At 60.4% G+C, this 25,869-nt stretch overlaps 2 protein-coding genes across 3 annotated transcripts in view; both read right to left on the bottom strand.

Annotated features, from left to right (window-relative positions):
* ATP9B (ATPase phospholipid transporting 9B (putative)) overlaps positions 1-14,402 on the bottom strand; it is a 49,567-nt gene extending 35,165 nt beyond the window's left edge. The window contains exons 1-7 of one of the 2 annotated variants that reach the window (XM_068167703.1): positions 14,206-14,402; positions 10,506-10,679; positions 9,515-9,665; positions 8,687-8,800; positions 6,424-6,532; positions 3,351-3,409; positions 1,027-1,078 (exon numbers count right to left, since the gene is read on the bottom strand). In XM_068167703.1, coding sequence (XP_068023804.1) covers positions 1,027-1,078; positions 3,351-3,409; positions 6,424-6,532; positions 8,687-8,800; positions 9,515-9,665; positions 10,506-10,679; positions 14,206-14,300 — 754 coding nt within the window. In that variant the 5' untranslated portion in view covers positions 14,301-14,402. The remainder of the gene's footprint in view (positions 1-1,026; positions 1,079-3,350; positions 3,410-6,423; positions 6,533-8,686; positions 8,801-9,514; positions 9,666-10,505; positions 10,680-14,205) is intronic. The other variant, XM_068167704.1, reaches the window with a different exon arrangement.
* A 6,281-nt stretch (positions 14,403-20,683) lies between these two features.
* The window catches only part of SALL3 (spalt like transcription factor 3), a 34,071-nt gene continuing 28,885 nt past the window's right edge, over positions 20,684-25,869 (bottom strand). The window contains 1 exon segment of the mRNA XM_068167702.1: positions 20,684-24,155. Within this exon segment, the coding sequence (XP_068023803.1) occupies positions 23,724-24,155 (432 nt within the window). The 3' untranslated portion in view covers positions 20,684-23,723.

Here is a 25,869-nt window from a genome sequence, read left to right as displayed (position 1 = left end):
CTCCTGTTCTTTGCTCCTCTCTTCTCCTTTTTGTCTAGGGGGTTAGGGGGAGGCAGGGAAGGAGAAGCTATTAGCTTCTGACCAGCAGGGTCCTTGTGCTGCCTATCACCAGCTGTCAATCCCTGTAACCACTGGAAGCATCTGCACACCCTCACTGCATCCCACTGCAGGGGGCAGCTCTGCTGTACACAGCTTCCATCTGCTTCCCCATGAGATGCTCTGCCACAGCTGCTGCTGGGGAGGAACTCTGAACCCACCACAAACATTGCCTGAGGCTAAGGAAGCACAGGGGGCAGAAGGTGCCCTGGAGCCTGCCTGGGCAGGGGGTGCCCCAGGGCAGCCACAGAGCCTCCCAGAGCCATCTTGCCTGGCAGCTGTGGGGGAGCCCCAGGGCTGTGCTGTGGGGGAGCCCCAGGGCTGTGCTGTGGGGAGGCTGTGGTGGGGCCTGTCCAGAAGCTGCATGAGGTCTGTCCAGAACACACAGAACCAGGGAGCCAGGAAGCCCTGGGCTCTGCCTGACGCCAGCCAGGAGCTGCTCTGCCTGACCCCGGCCGGGAGCCGCTCTCCATCCCCGGGCAGGCAGGGGGCGCCTGGGGCCGAACTGCTGCTCCTGACCCCACCCGCGCCGGGAGGCTCAGCCCTGCCGCCCCGGCCCCCACCCCCGGCCTGGCCAACGGTGCCAGCAGAGCCCAAACAGCACCCAACAGCCACCCCACGGCACACACACCCAGCCCCAGCCCCAGCCAGCCCCGGAGCAGGGACCCAGAGCCAGAGTGGCAAACCAGAGCCTGACCATGAACCTGACCCAGCCCCAGCCCCAGAGCAGGGACCCAGAGCCAGAGCCAGAGCCAGAGCCCGACCCAGAGCAGCAAACCAGAGCCTGACCATGAGCCTGACCCAGAGCCAGCCCCAGAGCAGGGACCCAGAGCCAGAGCCCAACCCAGAGCAGCAAACCAGAGCCTGACCATGAGCCTGACCCAGCCCCAGAGCAGGGACCCAGAGCAGGGACCCAGCCCCAGCACCCACCTGTCTTCTCTGAGGTCCTGAGGAACACCATGTCCGAGGGGATGCGCTGGTTCTGGGGGAGAGGGGGAAAGAGTCACTACCTGGGGAGCAGGGAAAGGGCAAAGGGGGCACCAAAAGAGGAGAGGAGGGGAAAGGGGGCAGCAAAAAGGGGAGGAGGGGAAGGGGGGCAGCAAGAGAGGTGAGGAGGGCAAAGGGGGCAGCAAAAAGGGGAGGAGGGCAAAGGGGGCAGCAAAAAGGGGAGGAGGGCAAAGGGGGCAGCAAAAAGGGGAGGAGGGCAAAGGGGGCAGCAAAAAGGGGAGGAGGGCAAAGGGGGCAGCAAAAGAGGAGAGGGGAGGAAAGGGGGCAGCAAAAAGGGGAGGAGGGCAAAGGGGGCAGCAAAAAGGGGAGGAGGGCAAAGGGGGCAGCAAAAGAGGAGAGGGGAGGAAAGGGGAAAGAGAGGGGAAAAGGGGAGGAAAGAGAGGTGGCAAAGGGTGAAAAGAAGGGGGGGGGGGGGAAGGAAAAAGGTGAAGGCAAAGGGTCCCAGAGGTGACTGCCACTGAGCTGTGCAGTGAGCTCCATCACCTTGGAGTGGAGCTGGATCCAAGCAGGCCTAGTCCCAGCACTTCCCACCCAGCTCTGAGGCAGCCAGCAGAGCTGCTGGCAGCTGCTCCTGGGGAGGCCACCAGCAGGACCTGGGCCAGCACCACCCAGCTGCCAGGGGCTGGGGTGGGAGCAGGAGAGCAGAACCCACCTGGGGTGGCTGTGTGCAAACACTGCACTGAGGACAGCCCCGGCAGCAGGGAGAGCAGGGAGAGGAGAGCATGGGAGGGAGCTCTGGAGATCATCCAGGCCAAGCCTCTGTCAGGGCAGGGCACCCAGAAACACAGCCAGGGGGGAGCTAGAGGCTCTCCAGAGCAGGAGGCTCCACAGCCTCTCTGGGCAGCCTGCTCCAGGCTCCAGCAGCCTCACAGCAAGGAAGTTTCTCCTCATGCTGAGGTGCAGCCTCCTGCTTGTGTCCCTTGCTCCTTGTCCTACCACTGGGCACCGGCAGGCAGAACCTGGCAGCTTCACCTGGCCACCCCCCCACCCCCAGCCTGAGCTCAGCTCCAGGACAGCTGAGGCAGGAAGGTCTGAGCCCACCACCCCCACCTGGGAGCTGAAGAGAGAACAGAGGCAGGGGGGAGGCAGCTGCAGCTCTGCACAAACCTCTCCTGCCCTGACAGCAGCAATTAGACAGAGCCCCACTCCTCCCACGGATGAGCTGCAGGGCTCTGCAGCTGCCTGCTAGCCCTGGCCCAAACCCACTGCCCAGCTCCCAGCTGCCTGCCTTGGTGCCCAGCTCCCAGCTGCCTGCCTTGGTGCCCACAGACTTGGAGAAAGGTGACAACACTTGGCCAGCACCCCAAAACCAGCAGGGAAGGGACCAATGGTGGAGACAGAGCAGGGCTGGGGCTGAGGAAGAAGTTCTTCAGTGCCAGGCTGCTGAGGCTCTGGCCCAGGCTGCCCAGGGAGGCTGTGGCTGCCTCCTGCCTGGGGGTGCTGCAGGCCAGGCCGGATGAGGCCCTGAGCAGCTGAGCCTGGCTGAGAGCTGTCCCTGGGCATGGAGGGCAGGTTGGAGGAGAGGAGCTCTGAGCTGCCCCCAGCCTGAGCCACTCTGTGACTCTGATCAGCTGAAGGAGGGGTCAGGGGTTTACAAATGATGGGATGGGCTGGAAGGGACCCTGGGGGTCACAGAATCATGGGATGGGATGGGCTGAGCTGGAAGGGACCCCCAGAGGCCACCCAACCCCCTGCAGCCAGCAGGGACAGCCTCCCCTACAGCAGGCTGCTCACAGCCTTCCCCAGCCTCCCCTTCAACACCTCCAGGCTTGGGGGGGCCTCAACCTGATGGCCTCTGAGGTCTTCCCCAACCTGAGCAGCTCTATCACCTTGCCTGGGCTAGAAGGTGGTGCTCAGAGAGGGCCTAAGAGGGTATCAGGTACAGGGAGCAGACAAAAAGGAAGGGGGGGAGGGGAGAAAGGGACAGAAGAGTCCAAAGCAGAGGAAAACAGAGAGAGAGGGAGGGGAGAGAGGTGAGCCAGGGGGGACTTGGGTTCAGGCATCCTGGTGAGGAGAGGACGCAGGGGAGGAAGGAAGGGGAAGGGAGGGGAAAGCACCAAAGGCAAGGGGGCAGGAAGGAGCAGTGGGAGGGCAGAGGTGGGGGCAGGGCACTGCTTTGGCTCCCAAGCTCATCAGCAGCTCAGGAGGGCAATGATTGCCACAACCAATCCCCCAGCAAGGAAACCAACCTCTCCCTACCCAACCACCACTCTGCAAGCTCCCAGAGCTGCTTTCAGGGGCTCAACCTTTTCCACGATGATGAGGTCTCCAACCTGGATGTCTGAGCTCTTCACCTGCACCTTGCCTGGGGGCAGAGAGAGAGAGAGGAGAGGGGAGGTGACCAGGGGCAGGCAGGGCAGACAGCAGCAGCAGCAAGGGAGCCACAGGCTCCACACCCACACCCGCCCATGGCAGGAGCTTCCAGGGGTCACTGAAGGCATCAGACTCTCCCCAGCCACCCACAGGGAACTTCCGCAGGGAAACCCTCCCAGGGGAAGAGATCTGAAAGTCTGAGCCTCAGAACCCTTCCCCCATTCACATGGAACCTTCCCAGGGGAAGTGATCTGAAAAGCTGAGCCTCAGAACCTTTCCCTCACCCACATGGAACCTTCCCAGGGGAAGGGATCTGAAAGGCTGAGCCTCAGAACCTTTCTTCCCATCCACATGGAACCCTCCCAGGGGAAGGGATCTGAAAGGCCGACCCTCAGAACCTTTCCCTCACCCAAAGGGAACCCTCCCATGGACAGGGATCTGGAAGGCTGAGCCTCAGAACCTTTCCCTCACCCACATGAAGCAAAACTGTGACAGGGACAGAAACCTCTCCATCAAAATGAGGCCGAAAGCAGCTTCAGCTCAGAATCTTCCCTTCCATCCCAATTCTCACAGGACAAAACCTTGCCATGACAATGAGCTCAGGTCAGAAGCTCTCAGTTCACTGACCCTGACCTTGACTTTGACACTCTGACCCTGACCCTGGCACTCACACTGACCCTAACAGAGCTTTGCTGCAGAACAGAACAGAATCAACCAGGTTGGAAGAGACCTTCAAGATCACCAACTCCACCCTCTCCCCCAGCACCACCTGATCAACTCAACCCTGGCTCCAAGTGCCACATCCAATCCCCTCTTGAACCCCTCCAGGGATGGGGACTCCACCACCTCCCTGGGCAGCACATTCCAATGGCCAATCTCTCTCTCTGGGAAGAACTTTCTCCTCACCTCCAGCCTAAACCTCCCCAGCACAGCTTGAGACTGTGTCCTCTTGTTCTGGTGCTGGGTGCCTGGGAGAAGAGACCAACCCCCACCTGGCTACAACCTCCCTGCAGGGAGTTGGAGAGAGCAATGAGGTCTCCCCTGAGCCTCCTCTTCTCCAGGCTAAGCAACCCCAGCTCCCTCAGCCTCTCCTCACAGGGCTTGTACTCAAGGCCTCTCCCCAGCCTTGTTGCCCTTCTCTGGACACCTTCCAGCAGCTCAACATCTTTCCTAACCTGAGGAGCCCAGAGCTGGACACAGGACTCCAGGTGTGGCCTGAGAAGTGCTGAGCACAGGGCAGGATGAGCTCCCTGCTCCTGCTGGCCACACTGTTCCTGATGCAGGCCAGGATGCCCTTGGCCTGCTTGGCCCCCTGGGCACACTGCTGGCTCCTGTTCAGCTGCTGTTCACCAGCACCCCCAGGTCCCTCTCTGCCTGGCTGCTCTCAGCCCCCAGCCTGCAGCACTGCCTGGGGCTGCTGTGGCCAAGGTGTAGAACCCAGCCTGTGCTGCAGGGCCAGGCCCAGGGGCAGAGGATGGCAATGAGAGCAGAGCAGATGGAGCTGGGCTGTGAGCCCCAGGAGGCTGCTGGAAGCCTGCAGCAGGTTGCCCAGGGAGGGGCTTGAGGCCCCCCCAAGCCTGGAGGTGTTGAAGGGGGGGCTGGGGAAGGCTGTGAGCAGCCTGCTGTAGGGGAGGCTGTCCCTGCTGCCTGCAGGGGGTTGGGCTGGGTGCCTCTGGGGGTCCCTTCCAGCCCCAACCATTCCATGATCCTTCAGCTGCCTTCCAACCCCTTCCACGCTTCTATGACCTTCAGGCTCCCTCCCAACCTACTCTATGACCTTTAAGGCCCCTTCCAAGCCAGCCCCCTCTGTGCTTTCCAGGAGGCAGAGCCCAGTGCTGGGCTGACCCTCCCCAGGCTGTGCTGTGTGCTGCCTGCACAGCCTGGGGGGGGCTGGACCCTGGTCCCTCCTGAGCCCTCCCCTGTGCTCAGCTCTGCCCCTGGCGGGCTGTGGCCTGCAGGCAGCCCGGGGCCAGGCTGCAGCTGCAGCTCAGCTGTGTGCAGGGAGCAGCAGCAGTAATTAAGCTCTGCTCTCTAATTAAAATCCACTGGAGCCTCTCAGAGCTGGGGAAGGGGAAGGGGAAGGGGAAGGGGAAGGGGAAGGGGAAGGGGAAGGGGAAGGGGAAGGGGAAGGGGAAGGGGAAGGGGAAGGGGAAGGGGAAGGGGAAGGGGAAGGGGAAGGGGAAGGGGAAGGGGAAGGGGAAGGGGAAGGGGAAGGGGAAGGGGAAGGGGGAGTCCCTGCTGACACTCTCGGGGTGCTCCCTGGCTGTGGCCAGGCCCAGGAGCAGCCCCTTGGAGCCCCAGGGACTGAGAGCAGGGAAGGGAAGAGAGCACAGGATCCCAGCTGGGGCTTCCCTGGGGGGCTCAGCCCTTTGGCAGCTTCTTGTGTAACGGCTGGAAGGAAATGAAACCCAACTCTATCACTGGAATCCCTCCTCCAGCTGCTGGCTGGAGGCCTCCCAGGGCTCCCTGACCCCCTGAGATCCTCCCCTGGAGTTCCTCACATGCTGGCACCCTCCACAGCCCTCACAGCCCTCACTGGCACCTTCCAAAGCCTCCAGAGCCCTCACTGCCACCCTCCAAGCCCCTCACTGCCACCCTTGGATCTCTGCAGCCTTGAAGCCCTTCTGCAGCCCAGAGCTGCAGCCCTGCAGCACTCAGGAAGGCCTTCAGGAGCTTCTGGCTGCACACTGAGGCAGCCAGGAGCTGCACTTACCCACAGTTAGGGGTTTAATGCCTGACTTTCCTCCAGTTTCCCTGACCTGGGGCTGTGCTGCCCTTGGCCTTCTGGGCTGTCAGTGCCCCCTGCTGGCTCCTGCCCAGCTCTTCTCTGCCCTCTCTCCCTCTCACCCCCAGCCTGGCTGGCTCCTGAGGCCTCACTGAGCCTCACCCAGCTCAGGGCCACTTCCACCCTGAGGAGCAGAGCTGGGAGGCTGCAAATGTGCAGAGAAGAGAGCAAGGGAAGGAATGAAGCCTTGGAGGGGTCCTGCTGCAGCTGCTTCTGCTCACCTCTCACTGTCAGCTTGCTGTAGAGCTGGGAGTTCATCTCCTTGTCCCTCTTGTAGCGCCGGAACTCATCCACGGCCTCCCGCAGCACCGTGACCGTCAGGACGAAGCCCTGCGAGGGGGGGAGGGGGCAGGGGCTCAGGGCTGCCCCCCAAACACACAGCAGCACTGCAGGAAGGGCTCAGCCTGAGGCTGGTTGCTCTGCTCAGCACCTGGGCTGCAGTCATTGCTTCACTCTCTGTGAGGCCTTGACCCAAGGAGCTCTGCCCTGAGCGTTCGACACAGCCCCAGAGGGGCTCAGGCTGGGGGCAGCTCAGAGCTCCTCTGCTCCAGCCCAGGGACAGCTCCCAGCCAGGCTCAGCTGCTCAGGGCCTCATCCACCCCCAGGCAGGAGGCAGCCACAGCCTCCCTGGGCAGCCTGGGCCAGAGCCTCAGCAGCCTGGCACTGAAGAACTTCTTCCTCAGCTGCAGCCTGAGCCTGCTCTGCCTCAGCTCCAAACCCTTGCCCCTGGGCCTGGCTCCAGCCCCCCTCAGCCAAAGTCCCTCTGCAGCCTTCCTGCAGGATGCCTTCAGGTGCTGGCAGCAGCTCTGAGGTGCCCCTGGAGCCTTCTCCTCTGCAGGCTGCACAGCCCCAGCTCCCTCAGCCTGTGCTCCCAGCAGAGCTGCTCCAGCCCTGGCAGCAGCCTTGTGGCCTCCTCTGGGCTCTCTGCAGCAGCTCTGTGTCCTGCTGCTGCTGGGGACAGCAGAGCTGGAGGCAGGCTTGGAGGTGAGGTCTGAGCAGAGCCCAGGGGCAGGCTTGGAGGTGAGGTCTGAGCAGAGCAGAGCCCAGGGGCAGGGTTGGAGGTGAGGTCTGAGCAGAGCCCAGGGGCAGAATCTCCTCTCCTGCCCTCTGCCCACCCTCCCCTGGCTGCAGCTCAGCACACAGCAGCCTGAGGGCTGCAGGAGGCACTGCTGGCTCCTGGGGAGCTGCTCAGCACCCAGCACAGTGATCAGGAAGGTCTCCTGCTCTGCTTTGCTGCTCAAGCACCAGAGGTTCATCTCCTGGTAGGCAAAGCTTTGCTGCTGTGCAGCCAGAGCTGGGGCTGGGGGGAAGCTCTGTGCTTGCAGCAGCAGCAGCCCAGGGATGGGTGGGCACAGAGGAAGCTCCAGGGCAGCCTTCCAGGGATCAACTCTTGAGAGCAGAGAGCAGAGCAGTGCAGGCAGTGCAGAGCATCTCCCCCCTTGAGCAGGCAGCAGCCCCGGGGGCAGTCTGAGCCCCTTGGGCCTCCCCCCCAGCAAGCCTTCATTTCCTGTGTTTGCTAAGCCTGGGCTGGGAGGAAGGAGGCAGGAGAAGGCTCTGAGCTGCTCACAAGCAGAAGCAGGATCCCAAATGCTGGGAGCAGAGCTGCCAACCTGCCCCCAGCCCCCCAAGCCCCAACAGAGGCTGAGAAATGGAGAGGACCATTCCCAACCCTCAGGAGAGCTGGGGCAGCAGCAGGTGGCTGGAGCAGAGTCCCAGGGGAATGCTGCTGAGGGCTCAGTGCTCCAAAGGCCTCTCCCAGGGAAGCCAGGAGAGGTGGGGAGGCAAGCAGGGAGCAAGGGCAGCTCTGGGCAGAGCTCAGCTGCCAGAGGCACTTCCCTCCTGCTGCACACACAGGATGCCAGGGGCTGGGGGGGCCTGGGAGAGCATCCAGCCCCTGCCAGGGCAGGGCAGGGCAGGCAGAGCACAGCCAGGGGAGGCTGGGAAGGCTCCAGGGCAGACTCCACCTGCCCTGGGCAGCCTGCCCCAGGCTCCAGCAGCCTCACACCAAAGCAGTTTCTCCTCCTGCTGAGGTGGAGGCTCCTGGGTTCCAGGTGGTGTCCACTGCCCCTTGTTGTGCCTTTGGGGACCACTGAGCAGACCCTGGCCCCTCCTTGCCCCCCACCCCTCAACTGTCTGTACCCATTGCTCAGATCCCCCTCAGCCTTCTCCCCTGCAGGCTAACCACCCCCAGGGCTCTCAGCCTCTCCTCCTCACCCAGCTGTTCCCAGGCCCTTCAGCATCCTCACAGCCTCCCCTGGAGCCTCCCCAGCAGTTCCATGTCCCTCTGGACCTGGGGAGCCCAGCACTGGGCACAGTGCTGCAGCTGTGGCCTCAGCAGGGCAGGGCAGAGGGGCAGCAGAACCTTCCTCATCCTCCTGGCCACACTCTGCCTGCTGCCCCCCAGGAGACCTTTTGGCCTCTTGGCCAAGTTCCCAGCAGCACCAGAGCAGCTTCCCAGCTGGGCTGAGCCCTCCCTCCCCTTACCAGAGGAGCCCAGTAGGTGTAGAGGTATCCAATCTTCAGTGCTGGCACAAACTGGGAGCAGGACACCACCAGGAAGTAGAGGTTCAGGAAGAACTTGAACTGCTCATACAGAACCTGGGGGGGAGGAGAGGGGGGAGGGGGAACAAAGAGATAACAGAGGCTCTGTGCCCACACCACAGCCAGACCACCACCCCCCAGAGGCCTGCACTGTGGGCAGCAGGCACCAGGCCAAGGGCACCTGGAAGGGATCTGGAAGGGATCCAGAGGAGCACATGGACAGGCTACCCCAGATTGATCACAACCCCCCCCCCCAACAACCCTCCCACCCTGCAGGGAGGCAGAGGCAGCTCCAGAAGCCCCCAGCCCCAACCTCCCCAGGGAAGCAGATCCCACACTGCTGAGCTGGGATGGGAGAGGGAAGGGAAGAGCTGCTGGGGAAGGGAAGGGAAGGGAAGGGAAGGGAAGGGAAGGGAAGGGAAGGGAAGGGAAGGGAGGGAAGGGAAGGGAAGGGAAGGGAAGGGAAGGGAAGGGAAGGAAGGGAAGGGAAGGGAAGGGAAGGAAGGAAGGGAAGGGAAGGGAAGGGAAGGGAAGGGAAGGGAAGGGAAGGGAAGGAAGGGAAGGGAAGGGAAGGAAGGAGAAGGGAAGGGAAGGGAAGGGAAGGGAAGGGCTGCTGGAGCAGGATGGGGAAGGGAAGGGAAGGGAAGAGCTGCTGGAGCAGGATGGGGAAGGGAAGGGAAGGGAAGAGCTGCTGGAGCAGGATGGGAAGGGAAGAGCTGCTGGAGCAGGATGGGGACAGGGAAGGCCAGGGGAAGAGGGGCTGCAGCTCACCCCAGGGATGAAGGTGAAGATGTTGTACTTCTGGTTCTTGATGGCGTTCCTGGGGTACTTCTCCTCGCACTTCTCGGGGCAGCCCAGCCAGACGGTGCGAGCCCGCAGCTCCTTCCGCCGCCGGCAGGCGGCCAGCAGCCACTCGGCACAGCTGCAAGGCAGGCGGCGGCCCCGGGGGGAGCTCCAGACCTTCGGCCCCAGCCCGGCCCGGCCCGGCAGGGAGCAACCAGCCCAGCCCCACCCGGGGCAGCACACAGCCGGAGCTGGAGGCTCCACAGCCTCTGGGGCAGCCTGCTCCGGGCTCTGCCAGCCTCCCCTCCTGCTCCCCTGGCACCTCCCCTGCTGCAGCTGGCACCCAGTGCTCCTTGTGCTGTGCTTGGCCATCCCTGAGCAGAGCCTGGCTCCAGCCCTGCACATCTTGATCCCCAGCACTGAGCTCATCCTCAGGCTTTGATCCCCAGCACTGAGCTCATCCTCAGGCTGCTCTGCCCCCAGCTCCCTCAGCCTGGCCTCACAGGAGCTGTTCACTGCCTGCAGCAGCTCTGTGCCTCTGGGCTGGGCTCTCCCAGCAGCTCCCTGAGGTGCTGCTGGAGCTGAAGGGCCCAGAGCTGGACACCAGATTCCAGCTGTGGCCTCAGCAGGGCAGAGCAGAGGGGATGAGAACCTCTCTGACCTCCTCACCGCAGCCCTTCTGATGCAGCCCAGGCTGCCCTTGGCCTTCCTGGCCCCCAGGGCACACTGCTGGCCCCTGGGCATCCTTTTGGCCACAAGGACCCCAAGGTCCCTCTCCCCAGAGCTGCTCCCCAAGAGCTCAGCCTCTAACCCACCCTGGTCCAGGAGGTTGTTCATTCCCTCCCTATTCCCAGCCCATCTCAGCCTCCCCATCAACATGAGGGCTCCACCTCCCCCCAGCCTCTCCCCCCACCTCCCCCCAGCCTCTCCCCCAGCCTCCCCCCAGCCGCAGGATCCCCAGGTCTGGGAGGCCACTCACCTGGTGCAGAGGAACTTCCAGCCCCCACAGATGAACCACTCCAGGCCTCTCCTCCTCTGGGCAACCCTGGCCCTGGGCAGGGTGTGGTAGTCACTCTCATCGTTCTCAAAGCCTTCCTCTGACATCATGAGGGGCATCTCATCCAGGTGGGAGGCCTCATCCTCCACCTGGTACCTGGCAGGGGAGAGCAGAGCCTGAGGCACAGCTGCAGCCAGGCCAGCGCCAGCCTGGGCAGCTCCTGCAGCCCCAGGGGGCCCAGGGCCAGCTGAATACCTGGGGGGCTCCCTGCCCCCACCTCACCAAGCACCTCTGACCCCAGCCCAAACCGGGAGGAGAGCAGGAAAAGGCCTGCAGGGGGGCAAGGGAGGAAGGAAAGCAGCCAGGGGGGAAGGAGGATGAAGGAAAGCAGCCAGGGGGGAAAAGGAGGAGGAAGGAAAGCAGCCAGGGGGGAAAAGGAGGAGGAAGGAAAGCAGCCAGGGGGGAAAAGGAGGAGGAAGGAAAGCAGCCAGGGGGGAAAAGGAGGAGGAAGGAAAGCAGCCGGGGGGGAAGGAGGAGGAAGGAAAGCAGCCTGGGGGGGAAGGAGGAGGAAGAAAAGCAGCCAGGGGGGAAGGAGGAGGAAGGAAAGCAGCCAGGGGGGGAAGGAGGAGGAAGGAAAGCAGCCAGGGGGGGAAGGAGGAGGAAGGAAAGCAACCAGGGGGGGAAGGAGGAGGAAGGAAAGCAGCCAGGGGGGGAAGGAGGAGGAAGGAAAGCAGCCGGGGGGGAAGGAGGAGGAAGGAAAGCAGCCAGGGGGGAAAAGGAGGAGGAAGGAAAGCAGCCAGGGGGGGAAGGAGGAGGAAGGAAAGCAGCCAGGGGGGGAAGGAGGAGGAAGGAAAGCAGCCAGGGGGGAAGGAGAGGAAGGAAAGCAGCCAGGGGGGAAGGAGAGGAAGGAAAGCAGCCGGGGGGGAAGGAGGAGGAAGGAAAGCAGCCAGGGGGGGAAGGAGGAGGAAGGAAAGCAGCCAGGGGGGAAGGAGGAGGAAGGAAAGCAGCCAGGGGGGAAGGAGGAGGAAGGAAAGCAGCCAGGGGGGAAGGAGAGGAAGGAAAGCAGCCAGGGGAAGAGGAGGAGGAAGGAAAGCAGCCAGGGGGGAAGGAGAGGAAGGAAAGCAGCCAGGGGGGGGAAGGAGGAGGAAGGAAAGCAGCCAGGGGGGGAAGGAGGAGGAAGGAAAGCAGCCAGGGGGGAAGAAGGAGGAAGGAAAGCAGCCAGGGGGGAAGGAGAGGAAGGAAAGCAGCCAGGGGGGGAAGGAGGAGGAAGGAAAGCAGCCAGGGGGGGAAGGAGGAGGAAGGAAAGCAACCAGGGGGGGAAGGAGGACGAAGGAAAGCAACCAGGGGGGGAAGGAGGACGAAGGATAGCAACCAGGGGGGCAAGGAGGAGGAAGGAAAGCAGCCAGGGGGGGAAGGAGGACGAAGGAAAGCAACCGGGGGGGAAGGAGGAGGAAGGAAAGCAGCCGGGGGGGAAGGAGGAGGAAGGAAAGCAGCCGGGGGGGAAGGAGGAGGAAGGAAAGCAGCCAGGGGGGAAAGGAGGAGGAAGGAAAGCAGCCAGGGGGGAAGGAGGAGGAAGGAAAGCAGCCAGGGGGGAAGGAGAGGAAGGAAAGCAGCCAGGGGAAGAGGAGGAGGAAGGAAAGCAGCCAGGGGGGAAGGAGAGGAAGGAAAGCAGCCAGGGGGGGAAGGAGGAGGAAGGAAAGCAGCCAGGGGGGGAAGGAGGAGGAAGGAAAGCAGCCAGGGGGGGAAGGAGGAGGAAGGAAAGCAGCCGGGGGGGAAGGAGGAGGAAGGAAAGCAGCCAGGGGGGGAAGGAGGAGGAAGGAAAGCAGCCAGGGGGGGAAGGAGGAGGAAGGAAAGCAGCCAGGGGGGAAGGAGAGGAAGGAAAGCAGCCAAGGGGGGAAGGAGAGGAAGGAAAGCAGACAGGGAGAGGGCATCCTGCCCTGGATGAGGCTCTGGAGCTCCAAGCACTGCTCAGGCAGGGACTGCCCAGCAGCAGCAGGATGCCCACACAGTGTGTGGGGACGAGGGAGAGCCAAGGAACCTCCTGCAGCCCTTGCTCCAAAGCCTGGCACAGCTCTCCAGGGGCTCACAGCAAGCAGAGCCCTCCCAGTTTGGTGCCTCTGAAGGAAACCTGCAGCTCTTTGATCCCAGCACTGACAGGGCTGGGAGGGACCCCAAGCATCACCCAGTCCCATGGGCAGGGACACCTCACACCGCAGCAGGTTGATCACAGCCACATCCAGCCTGGCTGCGAACACCTCCAGGCAGGAGGCTTCCACCACCTCCCTGGGCAGCCTGTGCCAGGCTCTCACCACCCTCATGGGCAACAACTTCTTCCTCACAGCCAATCTCAATCTCCCCACTTCTAGTTCTGCTCCATCCACCCCAGTCCTATCCCTCCCTGACACCCACCTCTGGCAATGGGCACTGGCAGCCCAGAAGGCCTTCTGGGCTGCCAGTGCCCATTGCTGGCTCCCTGTCCCCGGCACAAAGGCTCCAGACCTGGCCCCAGAGCTGCAGCTGTGGTCTCAGCAGAGTGGAGCAGAGGGGCAGAATCCCCTCCCTGGCCCTGCTGGCCACACTTCTCTTGCTGCAGCCCAGGCTCTGCTTGGCTCTCTGGGCTGCAAGTGCTCACTGCTGGCTCCTGCTGAGCTTCTCCTCCCCCAGCACCCCCAGGGCTGCTCTCCAGGGCTGCTCTCCAGCCAGTCCCTGCCCAGCCTCTATCACTGCCTGGCATTGCCCGGAGCCAGCTGCAGCACCTTGCCCTCGGTCTTGCTGAACCTCCTGAACTCCAATCCTTGCCCTCGGGAAGGTTTTTCCCAGCCCTACAACCACCGCACCGCCCCCGAGCCCCCTGCCCGGCAGCCCAGCCCCTGCCGCCCAGGGCAGCGCCGGCAGCTGCCGAGGCTCCGCGCCGGGGCCGCCCCCGCGGGCCGGCAGCGGGCAGCGGGCTGCGGGCAGCGGGCAGCGGCCCGGGGCGGCTGCCAGCGGCACCGCCCCGGCAGCAGCCCAACGGCAGCCGGTACCGGCCTGGCACTGCCGGGGGGCTGCCGGCAGCGGCCGGGGGGCGGACAGGAGCGGACCCGGCCGTGCCAGGGGGCTGCCGGCACCGGCCTGCACCGGGCGGGGGACAGGACGGGATGGGATCCGGTGGCGGCAGGGAGCGGCAGGGCGGAGGCCTGGCAGTGCCAAGGGGCTCCTGGCACCGGCCGGGGGACGGAACGGGGGGGACGGACCGGACAGGACCCGGCGGTGTCAGGGAGCTGCCGGGGTCAGGGAGCTGCCGGCACCGGCCTGCAGCGGGCAGGGGACAGGAGGGGGCGGAGAGGACAGGATCGGATCCGGTGGCGTCAGGGAGCGGACGGGCTGAGGCCTGGCAGTGCCAGGGGGCTGCGGGCACCGGCCTGCACCGGGCGGGCGGGGGGGACGGGACGGGATCGGACAGGAGCCGGCGGTGTGCGGGCCCTGCCGGTGTACGGGAGCCGGCGGCACCGGCCCGCAGCGCGCGGGAGGGACGGGACGGGATCGGAGAGGACCGGCGCTGACCGGACGCTGCCGGTGTGCGGGAGCCGGCGGCACCGGCCGGCAGCGGGCGGGGGGCAGGCCGGGCCGCGGGCAGCGGGGTGTCGGCGGCGGGGGCGGGGCAGGGCAGGGCAGGGCAGGGCAGGCCGGGCCCGTTGCGTACCTGCTGTGTCGCTGCTGCGCGGCCGCGCCGCTGTAGTAGGCCGCTCTGCGCTGGCTGCTGCGCGGCACGGGGAGCAGCGGGATGCCGGCAGCCATCTTGGGGGCGCCCCCTGCCGCCGCGCGCCGCCGCCGGGCCCTCCCCCGCCGGCCGCCTCGCGCCCGCCGCCCGCGCACGGCCACGGCCGCCGGCGCCTGACGCCGGGAAGGAAGCGGCGGCGGAAGCGGCGGCGGAAGCGGCGGGGGGCGGGGCCTGGCGTGAGCGAGGGGGCGGGGCCTGGGGAGGGGCGGCGGCGGCGGCCGGGCTGGGAGCGACCCCGGGGAGCCTCCGGTGCCAGCCCCCTGCCCCAGCACAGAGCCCAGCACAGGGCACACAGAGTACATCCAGACAGGGCTGGGAGCGACCCCAGAGAGCCTCCAATGCCAGCCCCCTGCCCCAGCACGGCGCAGAGCCCAGCACAGATCACACAGAGCACATCCAGACAGGGCTGCAAAGGCTCCAGAGCAGGAGACTCCACAACCTCTCTGGACAGCCTGCCCCAGGCTCCAGCAGTCTCACACCAAAGCAGTTTCTCCTCCTGCTGAGCTGGAGCCTCCTGGGTTCCAGTTGGTGTCCCTTGCCCCTTGTCCTCTCGCTGGACAGCACCACGCAGAGCCTGGCAGCTTCCTCCTGCCCTCACCCCTCAGCTATTGAGAGACATTGCTCAGGTCTGCTCTCAGCTTTCTCTCTTCCACACTAAGCAGCCCCAGGGCTCAGCCATTCTTCCTAGCAGAGCTGTTCCAGGCCCTTCAGCGTCCCTCAGTCACCTGCAGCTGGAAGATGCCCAGAGCCCCAAGCAAGCTGGGGCAGGGGGAGGGACATCAGCCTGGGCAGCCTGGGCCAGGGTCTCACCACCCCCAGGAGAAAACAATTTTCTCCTCCTCTCTGCTCTCGGGGAGGCTCCCATGGAACTCCTGCAGGAAACTGTCCCCCACGGGAGGAGTCAGAGGCTGGCATCCTGCCCCGAGGGCAGCAGTGGTGTCCCCTGCACGGGGGACCAGCCAGGGTGCTGGACCAGCTCCTTGCAACCCACAAAGGTTGGGCCAGATGGTCCTTGGGGTCCCTTCCCCCCTGGAATTTTGGGGCCCTCTGTGATTCCCCTTCTTTAAACCCATCAAGCTTTCTCCTGTCCCAACAGGACCTGCTGAAAACTCTGCCTGATGGACACTGCTGTTGCTCCTTGAGGTTGGGAAACACCTCTGGGACCCTCACGTCCAGGACCCAGACCTGTCAGACTGAAATGCTGCTGCGCCTGGGATGCTCTGTGCCCTAGAACTCATTTCTCCCCCTTAGGATCAAGGGGGAATGGTTGGTACTGAGGCAGCACAGCAGGCTGGAGGTGTCTGCTGGGGTGAGGGTCGTGATGCAGTGCTCTGAGAGCTGCTCAAGGGCATCACGAGGAGGCCACAGAGCTGCTGGAGAGAGCCCAGAGCAGGCCACAAGGCTGCTGCCAGGGCTGGGGCAGCTCTGCTGGGAGCACAGGCTGAGGGAGCTGGGGCTGTGCAGCCTGCAGAAGAGAAGGCTCCAGGGGCACCTCAGAGCTGCTGCCAGCACCTGAAGGGACCCTACAGGAAGTCTGCAGAGGAGCCTGTGGGACCCCCTGATCCCCAGGGAGCCTGTGGGACCCCCTGATCCCCATGGAGCCTGTAGGACATCCCTGATCCCAGAGAAGCCTGTGGGACCCCCCTGATCCCCATGGAGCCTGTGGGACCCCCTGATCCCCATGGAGCCTGTGGGACATCCCTGATCCCAGAGGAGCCTGTAGGATATCCCTGATCCCCATGGAGCCTGTGGGACCCCCCTGATCCCAGAGGAGCCTGTAGGATATCCCTGATCCCCATGGAGCCTGTGGGATCCCCTGATCCCAGAGGAGCCTGTAGGATATCCCTGATCCCTATGGAGCCTGTGGGATCCCCTGATCCCAGAGGAGCCTGTAGGACATCCCTGATCCCAGAGGAGCCTGTAGGACATCCCTGATTCCCATGGAGCCTGTGGGACCCCCCTGATCCCAGAGGAGCCTGTAGGACATCCCTGATCCCCATGGAGCCTGTGGGACATCCCTGATTCCCATGGAACCTGTGGGACACCCCTGATCCCAGAGGAGCCTGTAGGACATCCCTGATCCCCATGGAGCCTGTGGGACATCCCTGATTCCCATGGAACCTGTGGGACATCCCTGATCCCCATGGAGCCTGTGGGACCCCCCTGATCCCGGGGGAGCCTGTAGGACATCCCTGATCCCAGAGGAGCCTGTGGGACCCCCTGATCCCCATGGAGCCTGTAGGACATCCCTGATCCCCATGGAGCCTGTGGGACATCCCTGATCCCCATGGAGCCTGTGGGACCCCCCTGATCCCGGGGGAGCCTGTAGGACATCCCTGATCCCAGAGGAGCCTGTAGGACATCCCTGATCCCCATGGAGCCTGTGGGACCCCCCTGATCCCCATGGAGCCTGTGGGACATCCCTGATCCCCATGGAGCCTGTGGGACATCCCTGATTCCCATGGAACCTGTGGGACACCCCTGATCCCAGAGGAGCCTGTGGGACCCCCCCTGATCCCAGAGGAGCCTGTGGGACATCCCTGATCCCCATGGAGCCTGTGGGACAACCCTGATCCCCTGGGAATCTGTAGGACCCCCCTGCTCCCCCCCAGCTGCCTGCCCGTGAGAACTCAGCCGCCCCCCCGTTCTCCCCCTGCCCAGTGCAGATCATTTCCCCATTACCATTGCTCCCTATCTGGGGCCATCTGCGGTGCCGCTTCCCCCTGGCATGCAGATGAGCTGCTGCCGAGCAGGGGGTACAGCAGCCCCGGAGCGGAGCCCGGAGCGGCTCCGGCAGGCAGAGCTTTGTTCCGTCTCACACAAAGCTGAGGAGCCTCGGCTCGGCCTGGGGCTATCAGGTGGATTCCTGAGGGTGCTCAGCGCGGCATCGGGTTGCGGCGGGGGAGGCTGATAACAGAGATCGCATCCTGGCAGGGTTCTCTTCCCTCATTCATTCATTCATTCACTCGCTCGCAGGTGGAAGCTTCCTGGATTTCTGTCAAAAGAATTGAAGTCTTTTTGCGGCTGTAAAGAATAGACACTCCCTCCCTCCCCCCCTGCCTCCCCTGCCCCCGATGCCATCTTTATCCAGCCTGGGAATTCATCTGGAGCAGCCCGGGGATGAAGGATATCAGTGAGCATCGAGGCGCAGGGTGAAGAACACCAAGCACAAAGCGGAGCAGGGGAGAGGCAGAGGTGGAGGGGGCAAGAATTCAGGTTGAGGGGAGGGGGATTCGACTGCTGAAGCCTTTCAACCTCAGAGGGAGAAAGAGGAGAGAGAGGAGGAGAGAAGAGGGAGAAAGCAGGAGGAGAGGGAGAGAGGAGGAGGACGAGAGGAAGAAAGAGGAGGAGGAGAGGGAGAGGAAGGAGGAGAGGGAGAGCAAGGAGGAGAGGGAGAGGAAGGAGGAGAGGGAGAGCAAGGAGGAGAGGGAGAGGAAGGAGGAGAGGGAGAGGTGTTCAAGGCCAGGCTTTGAGCAGCTGAGTCTAGCTGAGAGGTGTCCCTGCCCATGGCAAGGGGGCTGGAGTGGATGATCTCCTAAGGTCCCTTCCGACCTAAGCCATTATGATTCTGAGATTGAATCCCCAGAGCCATTTTGTCACTTCCTGGGCAGAGAGCTCCTGGCACAGGCTGCCCAGGAGGCTGTGGCTGCCCCCTCCCTTGGGGGTGTTCCAGGCCAGGCTGGGTGAGGCCCTGAGCAGCCTGGGCTGGGGGGAGGTGTCCCTGTCCCTGGCAGGGGACTGGAGCTGGCTGAGCTTCAAGATCCCTCCCAACCCAACCCACTCTGTGAATCCTTGGATCCTGCACTCCTTGGATCCCCTTTGAATCCTGCAACCTCTTCTGAACCTCCTTTGAGCCTCCTTTGAGCCCTTGGACCTTTGAGCCCCTGGGCTGGACTGGAGCTGAGGAAAAAGCTCTTCAGAACCAGAATTCCTCTCTCAATCTCTCTCTGGCTATTGATATGGTTATCAATACAGCCCTGGATATCTCTCCAGCTATAGATACCTGCTTATCAATACAGCTCTGGATACCTTGCTAGGTATAGTTATCAATAGAGCTCCAGATAGCTCTCTAGGTATCGATACCTAGGTATCAATGCAGCTCTAAACATCTCTCTAGCTATAGATATCATTATCAATACAGCTCTGGATAGCTCTCTAGTTATTGATATCTAGATGGCAATATAGTTCTAGATAGTTCTCTAGCTATGGATAGCTTGTTATCAATATAGATATTGATATCTCTCTAGCTGTAGATATCTAGTTAGCAATAGAGATATTGTTACCTCTCTAGCTATAGGTGTCTAGATATCAATATAGATATTGATACTTCTCTAGCTATGGATATCTTGTTAGCAATACAGATATTGATACCTCTCTAGCTGTAGATATCTAGAGATCAATATAGATATTGATACTTCTCTAGCTATAGGTATCTAGTTAGCAATACAGATATTGATACTGCTGTAGGTATTTAGATATCAATATAGATATTGATACTTCTCTAGCTATGGATATCTTGTTATCAATATAGATATTGATACCTCTCTAGCTATAGGTATCTAGATATCAATACAGATATTGATGCCTCTCTAGCTATAGATACCTAGTTAGCAATACAGATATTGATCCCTCTGGCTAGATCTATATATCAATAATACCTGCCCATATCAATACAGGTATCTGTCTGTCAGCCCAGCTCCCTCCCCAGCTGTGGTCTCCCTCTCCAGCCTTGCCTCCATCTCTCTCCTCACTGCAGCAAGTGGAGCTGTGGAGTTCCCTGCTGGGTTCCAGCAGGAGCCAGCAGCCACCTGAAGCTCTGAGCCTCTTGGCTCCCTCCCAGGAAGCAAAGCAGGCGGAAGTGGCCAGGAGCAGGCAGTGTGAGACTGCAGCACAGAAGGCCAAGGGCAGCCTGGGCTGCATCCAGAGCAGCACTGCCAGAGAGGCAGAGAGGAGATTCTGACACTTGGCTCTGCTGAGACTTCACCTGGAGTACTGCATCCAGCTCTGGAGCCCTCAGCACAGGAAGGACCTGGAGCTGATGGAGAGGCTCCAGAGGAGACCATGAAAATGCTCAGGGGGTTGGAGCAGCTCTGCTGTGAGCACAGGCTGAGGGAGCTGGGGGTGTTCAGCCTGGAGAAGAGAAGGCTCCAGGGAGACCTTAGAGCTGCCTGCCAGGACCTGAAGGGGGCTACAAGAAGGATGGAGAGGGATTGTTCCCAAAGGCCTGCAGGGACAGGACAAGAGGCAATGGCTTCAAAGTAGAGCAGAGCAGATTGAGATTGGATGTGAGGAACAAGTTCTGCAACAGCAGGCTGCTGGAACCCTGCAGCAGGCTGACCAGGGAGGTGGCTGAGGCTCCATCCCTGGAGATATTCATCTGGGGGTGTCCCTGCTGAGTGCAGAGGCCTTGGACTGGATGAGCTTTGGAAATCCCTTCCAGCCTGGAGCAGTCTATGCTTCTAAGCACTACTGATAAAAATAGCTCAGATGTGAGGCAAACCCTCCCTGCTCCAAGGACCCAACCAGCACTGTGGTGTAAGACAGGCTGGAGGGAAGGGATCTATCAGAGGGACCTGCACAGGCTGCAGAGCTGAGCCCATGACAACCTCAGGAGGTTCAAGAAGACCAAGGGCAAGGTCCTGCAGCTGGGGAATCCCAAGTAGTGGTGTAGGCTGGTCAGGGACTGGCTGGAGAGCAGCCCTGGAGAAAAGGCCTTGGGGGTGCTGGGGGAGGAGAAGCTCAAGAGGAGCCAGCAGTGAGCACTTGCAGCCCAGAGAGCCAAGCAGAGCCTGGGCTGCAGCAAGAGAAGTGTGGCCAGCAGGGCCAGGGAGGGGATTCTGCCCCTCTGCTCCACTCTGCTGAGACCACAGCTGCAGCTCTGGGGCCAGTTCTGGAGCCTCTGTGCCAGGAAGGATCTGGAGGGGCTGGAAAGTGTCCAGAGAAGGGCCACGAGGAGGAGCAGAGGGCTGGAGCTGCCCTGCTGTGAGGACAGACTGAGAGAGTTGGGGTTGTGCAGGCTGGAGAGGAGAAGGCTCCAGGGAGACCTAATTGTGGCCTTCCAGGATCTGCAGGGGGCTCCAAGAAAGCTGGGGAGGGACTTTTGAGGGTGTCAGGGAGGGATATGACTGGGGGGGATGGAGCAGCACTAGAAGTAGGGAGATTGAGATTGGATGTGAGGAAGAAGTTGTTGCCCATGAGGGTGGTGAGAGCATGGCACAGGTTTGCCCAAGGAGGTGGTGGAAGCCTCATCCCTGGAGGTGTTTGCAGCCAGGCTGGATGTGGCTGTGATCAACCTGCTGCGGTGTGAGGTGTCCCTGCCCATGGGACTGGGTGATGCTTGGGGTCCCTCCCAGCCCTGGCAGCTGTGTGGTGCCATGCAAATGAAGAGCCTGCCAGAAGCTTGTACAAACATTACCTCTTTATTGTACAGCTCTTGATAACACGGAGTAAGTTCCTCACAACTTCTTTACAGCGTTGTGAACAGTTCCAGGTCGGTGCCTACCGCTTGTGCCTGCAACTCAGTTTCCAACCATTCAGCTAAAGTCCAACACTACAGCAGGGTTCTCTTTAGTTTCAGGTTTTATTTTTTTTTTTTTTAGTTTTATTTCATTTTAATTTTTTTTAACCTTTTTTTTTTTTAATATATATTTAATAGAACAACTGTCCACATAGCAGCTACAAATATTTAAATAAACCTTTTTATGCTTTAAAAAATAAAATTAGGAGGGAGGAAAAAAAAAGGAAAGGGTGGGAAAAAAGGAAGAAGAGAGAAAAAAGGAAGAACAAAAAAAGAGAAGAACAAAAAAAAGAAGGAATAGGAGAAAAAAAGGAAGAAGATGAAAAAAGGAAGAAGAGAAAAAAAGGAAGAAGAGAAAAAAGGAAGAAGAGAAAAAAAGAAGAGGAAAAAATGAAGAGGAAAAAAGGAGGAAGAGGAAAAAAGAAGAAGAGGAAAAAGGAAGAATAGGAAAAAAGGAAGAAGAGAAAAAAGGAAGAAGAGAAAAAGGAAGAAGAGAAAGAAAGGAAGGAGAGAAAAAGAAGACAGAAAAGAAAACTAAGAAAGAAAAAAAAAGAAAGAAAAGGAAAACAAGAAAAAAGGAAAAGAAAAGAAAAAATGAAAAGAAAAAGGAAACGGGAAAAAGGAAAAGGGGAAAATGAAACGGGAAAAAGGAAAAGGGTAAAAGGAAAAGAGAAAAAGGAAGATAAAAGGAAAATAAAAATTTGAGAAAAGAAAAAAAGGAAGATGGAGGAAAAAAGGAGGAAGAGCAAAAGGAAAATAAAAAAGGAAGAGGAAAATAAAAAAGGAAGAGGAAAAAGAAAAGAGGAAGATAAAAAGGAAGAGAAAAAGGAAGAGAAAAAGGAAAAGGAACAGGAAGAAAAAAGGAAGATAAAAAGGAAGATAAAAAGGAAGAAAAAAGGAAGAGAAAGAGGAAGAGGAAAAGGAAGATAAAAGAAACAGGAAGAAAAACAAGAAGAAAAAAAAGGAAGAACAAAGGAAGAAAAAGGAAGAAAAAAAGGAAGGAAGAAAAAAAGGAAGAAAAAAAAAAGGAAGGGAAAAAAAAAAGGAAGAAAAAGAGGAAAAAAGGAAGCAAAAAGGAAGTAAAGTAAGAAAGAAGAAGATAAAGGAAGTGAAAAGAAGACAAGAGGTTTGTTACTGACAGGTACTTGCACATGAGGAGCATGCTATCATTTCTGGTTCCCCAAGAAAACTTCACACTTTTGCCTGCTTGGAGAGAGTCAAACCGAAATCTGCTTGGAAAAGAAGAAAAAGAACAACCAAAACAGCCGAGGCTGGAAAACCCCAACCCAAATCATCAGCAATAGAAAAATGCCTTCCTCGCCAGGTGTGTCCTGGTTTGCTTCTCTCTCGGCTCTGTTTCGCTCCGGTTCGTGTTGCCGCAGTACAAAAAGCTTCCCCCGCAGGGTGCTTGTGGCGGTTTGTCCGGGGGCGGGGGGGGGCGGGGGCGGGGCGGGGAGGGGAGGGGTGTGGGCTGGGATGTTGTCTGTTACCCGCATAATCTTAACATTATAAATACTACAGACAAGGATACTCTCATCAGACACAGCCGGGAGGGGGGGCGGGGGGAGGGACACTAAAATCACTTTAGTTCTTTAAGATTAAAGAGTCCTAAAACCCGACAGGTCCCAAGCTTGCTAACTAACTGGAGCAAAACAAAAGAAAACCGGCAAAGAAGGAGTGGTGGTGGTGGTGGAGGAGGTGGTGGAGGAGGTGGTGGTGGAGGTGGTCTGACGACGCCAGGGTGAGGCCCCCTCCCCCCCCGCCCCCAGCCCTGTTCTTTTTGTTTTCCCCTCAGGTGAGGTTTTCTCAGGAGCAAAGTGGACGTAGACTTCGTAGTCTGTTCCTGTCCCTTCGTTTGTTCCTTTGTTGTGTTTTGTTCCCTGGTAAATGAAGAGGTTTCAGAAAGTCCTCAGCGAGAGTCGGCCTCGCTGAGGGGGAGAAGTACCATGCAGAGAGCTTGCAAGACAACTGTTTCTCAGCAGCCATGAGGAGAGTTACGGATTTCTGCTGGGGTGAGGCTTCCAAGGGGGGGAACCCCAAAGCAGGTCAGGTCTGGAAACCCAGCGCTCAGCTTGGGCAGCTGGACGCAAAACAGGACCAGCTTGGGATGCTGGACACGGAACAGGACCAGCTTGGGATGCTGGACATGGAACAGGACCAGCTTGGGATGCTGGATGCAGAACAGGACCAGCTTGGGCAGCTGGACACGGAACAGGACCAACTTGGATGTAGAGCAGGACCAGCTTGGGATGCTGGAACGGAACAGGACCAGCTTGGATGTAGAGCAGGACCAGCTTGGGATGCTGGACACGGAACAGGACCAGCTTGGATGTAGAGCAGGACCAGCTTGGGATGCTGGACACGGAACAGGACCAGCTTGGATGTGGAACAGGACCAGCTTGGACAGCTGGACTGAATAGGACCAGCTTGGATGTAGAGCAGGACCAGCTTGGGATGCTGGACACGGAACAGGACCAGCTTGGATGTGGAACAGGACCAGCTTGGGCAGCTGGACTGAATAGGACCAGCTTGAGATGCTGGATGCAGAACAGGACCAGCTTGGGCAGCTGGATTTGGAACAGCACCAGCTTGGGATGCTGGACACGGAACAGGACCAGCTTGGGCAGCTGGATTTGGAACAGCACCAGCTTGGGATGCTGGACACGGAACAGGACTAGCTTGGGATGCTGGATGTGGAACAGGACCAGCTTGGATGCAGAACAGGACCAGCTTGGGCAGCTGGACTTGGAACAGGACCAGCTTGGGATGCTGGACGTGGAACAGTACCAGTTTGGGCAGTTGGACTCGGAACAGGACCAGCTTGGGATGCTGGATGCAGAACAGGACCAGCGCCGTGTGGAGGAGAGGTCCAACAGTCACTGGTGGGGTGGTGGTGGGTGGGTGGGGGGTGGTGTGGAGGTGTTTAATTGATGCCAATCTCCTTGTTGTCCTCGATGAACCTGGTGAAGGGGCGGCTGGCTCCCGTCTCGGGGCTGCCTTTGTCCAGGCTGACGAGGGGAGGGCTGCCGCCGGTGCGAGCTTTGTCCATGCTGCCGGCCAGGCTGCCCAGGGCGGGGATGGCGCCGCCGGCCAGGCTGCCGGGCAGCTGGGGGATGCCCCCGTTCTGTATGACAGAGATCTCGTTGTTCTTCATGGCCAGGCCGTTGGTGATGGCCGCGGCGTACTGGTTCCAGAAGCTGGGGTCCACGTTCATGGCCCGCGCCGCCAGGTCCTTCTGGAACATCTCGGAGAACTTGAGGGCGTCGCCGCCCAGCAGGGCCATCGGGTTCTCCACCGAGAGGCGGCGGCCCCGGCGGGCGGGGGCGTTATTCCACATGTGGGTCCCCATGTGAACCTGGAGGGGGAGCAACAGGCAAGGGGGGAGGGGAGGGAGACACAAGAAGCAGCCCTGGGTTAGCAGGATCTGGGGGGAGCCGCCGCTGCGCGCAGAGTGGCTTTGAACGCTCCGGAGAGGAAGAGGCTGAGAGGAGGAGTTAATAAATGCTTAGAAATATCTGAGAGGTGGGGGGCAAGAGGAAGGGGAGGGGGAGGGGAGGAGGGAGGCACCTGGAATAGTGCATCCAGCTCTGGGCTCCCCAGCTCAGGAGGGACAGGGATCTGCTGCAGAGAGGCCAGGGGAGGCTACAAGGATGCTGAAGAGACTGGAGACTGCCTGAGGAGGAGAGGCCGAGAGCCCTGGGGGTGTTCAGACTGGAGAAGAGAAGGCTGAGAGGGATCTGATCAATGTCCCTCAATAGCTGAGGGCTAGGGGGCAGGAGGGAGGGGACAGGGACAGGCTCTGCTCAGCTGCACCCTGGGATAGGACAAGAGGCAATGGATGGAAACTGCAGCCCAGGAGGTTCCAGCTCAGCAGGAGGAGGAACTTCTGCCCTGGGAGGCTGCCAGAGGCCTGGAGCAGGCTGCCCAGAGAGGTTGTGGAGTCTCCTTGTGTGGAGCCTTTGCAGCCCTGTCTGGATGTGTTCTGTGTGCCCTGTGCTGGAATCTGTGCTGTGCTCTGGCAGGGGGCTGGCACTGGAGGATCTCCAGAGGTCCCTTCCAGCCCCTGACACCCTGGGATCTGCAAAATTGCCTTTCTGCTCACACCAAGCACAGATCCACTCTGTTGCCAGCACTCTCCTAAGGCCCAGCCACACCCAGCTCCACGGCACTTCTCCAAGCTGCATTTCTTCCTTCTCACTGAAAACATCAATGCAGCACCTCGGGGAGGGCTCCTCTCAGCTCAGACCATGCTGTATATGCAAGATGGAAGTTCTCACATGCTGAAGATGACCAAGGGCCTTACTTGCAGGAGGAGAGGGCTGGGGTTTGCTTTATTTTCCTGCCCTTCTGCATTGTTTCACAGAATGGGTTGGGCTGGAAGTGACCTCAAGGATCATCCAGTCCCAATCCCCCTGCCACAGGCAGGGACACCTCCCACCAGCCCAGGCTGCTCAAGACCTCATCCACCTTAGAATCATAGAGTCATAGAGTTGTTAGGGTTGGAAGGGACCTCAAGGATCATCCAGCTCCAACCCCCCTGCCATGGGCAGGGACACCTCACGCTACAGCAGGTTGCTCACAGCCACATCCAGCCTGGCCTTCAACACCTCCAGGGATGAGGCTCCTTGGTGGCCTTGAACACCTCCGGGGGGGGGACATCCACAGCCTCCCCAGGCAAACCTGTTCCAGTGTCTCCCCACCCTCACTGCCAGGGATTTCCTCCTAATCCCCAGTCTCAATCTGCCCTCTTCCAGCTCTTTGCCTCTTGCCTCCTTCCATAAGACCTCCTCTGAGGTCAGGGGCATCAGTTCTTTATTTGCCATCATCATTTATTCAGCATTTGTTGTGCTAAAAATCTCCCCCCCCCAAAAGAGGATCTTAAAATGTATTCCCCAGGGGGCCTGGGGGGTCCAAGGAGCATCAGTCCTGTGGCAGCTGGCTGGGAATCAGTGGGAAGCAGCTTTCTGCCCTGCAGTGGCTGCAGGAGAGGCATCCAAGAGGCTGAAGGAGCTCTGCCTTCATGCTTTAGAGTGAGGCTGTTTGGCACTGATGGGCCATGAGCCCTGGCA

Source organism: Melanerpes formicivorus, unplaced genomic scaffold (genome assembly GCF_026170545.1).
Source record: "Melanerpes formicivorus ecotype bairdi unplaced genomic scaffold, bMelFor1.0.p_v2 SCAF_122, whole genome shotgun sequence".
NCBI lineage: Eukaryota > Metazoa > Chordata > Aves > Piciformes > Picidae > Melanerpes > Melanerpes formicivorus.
This window is presented reverse-complemented; position numbering and strand designations above follow the sequence as displayed.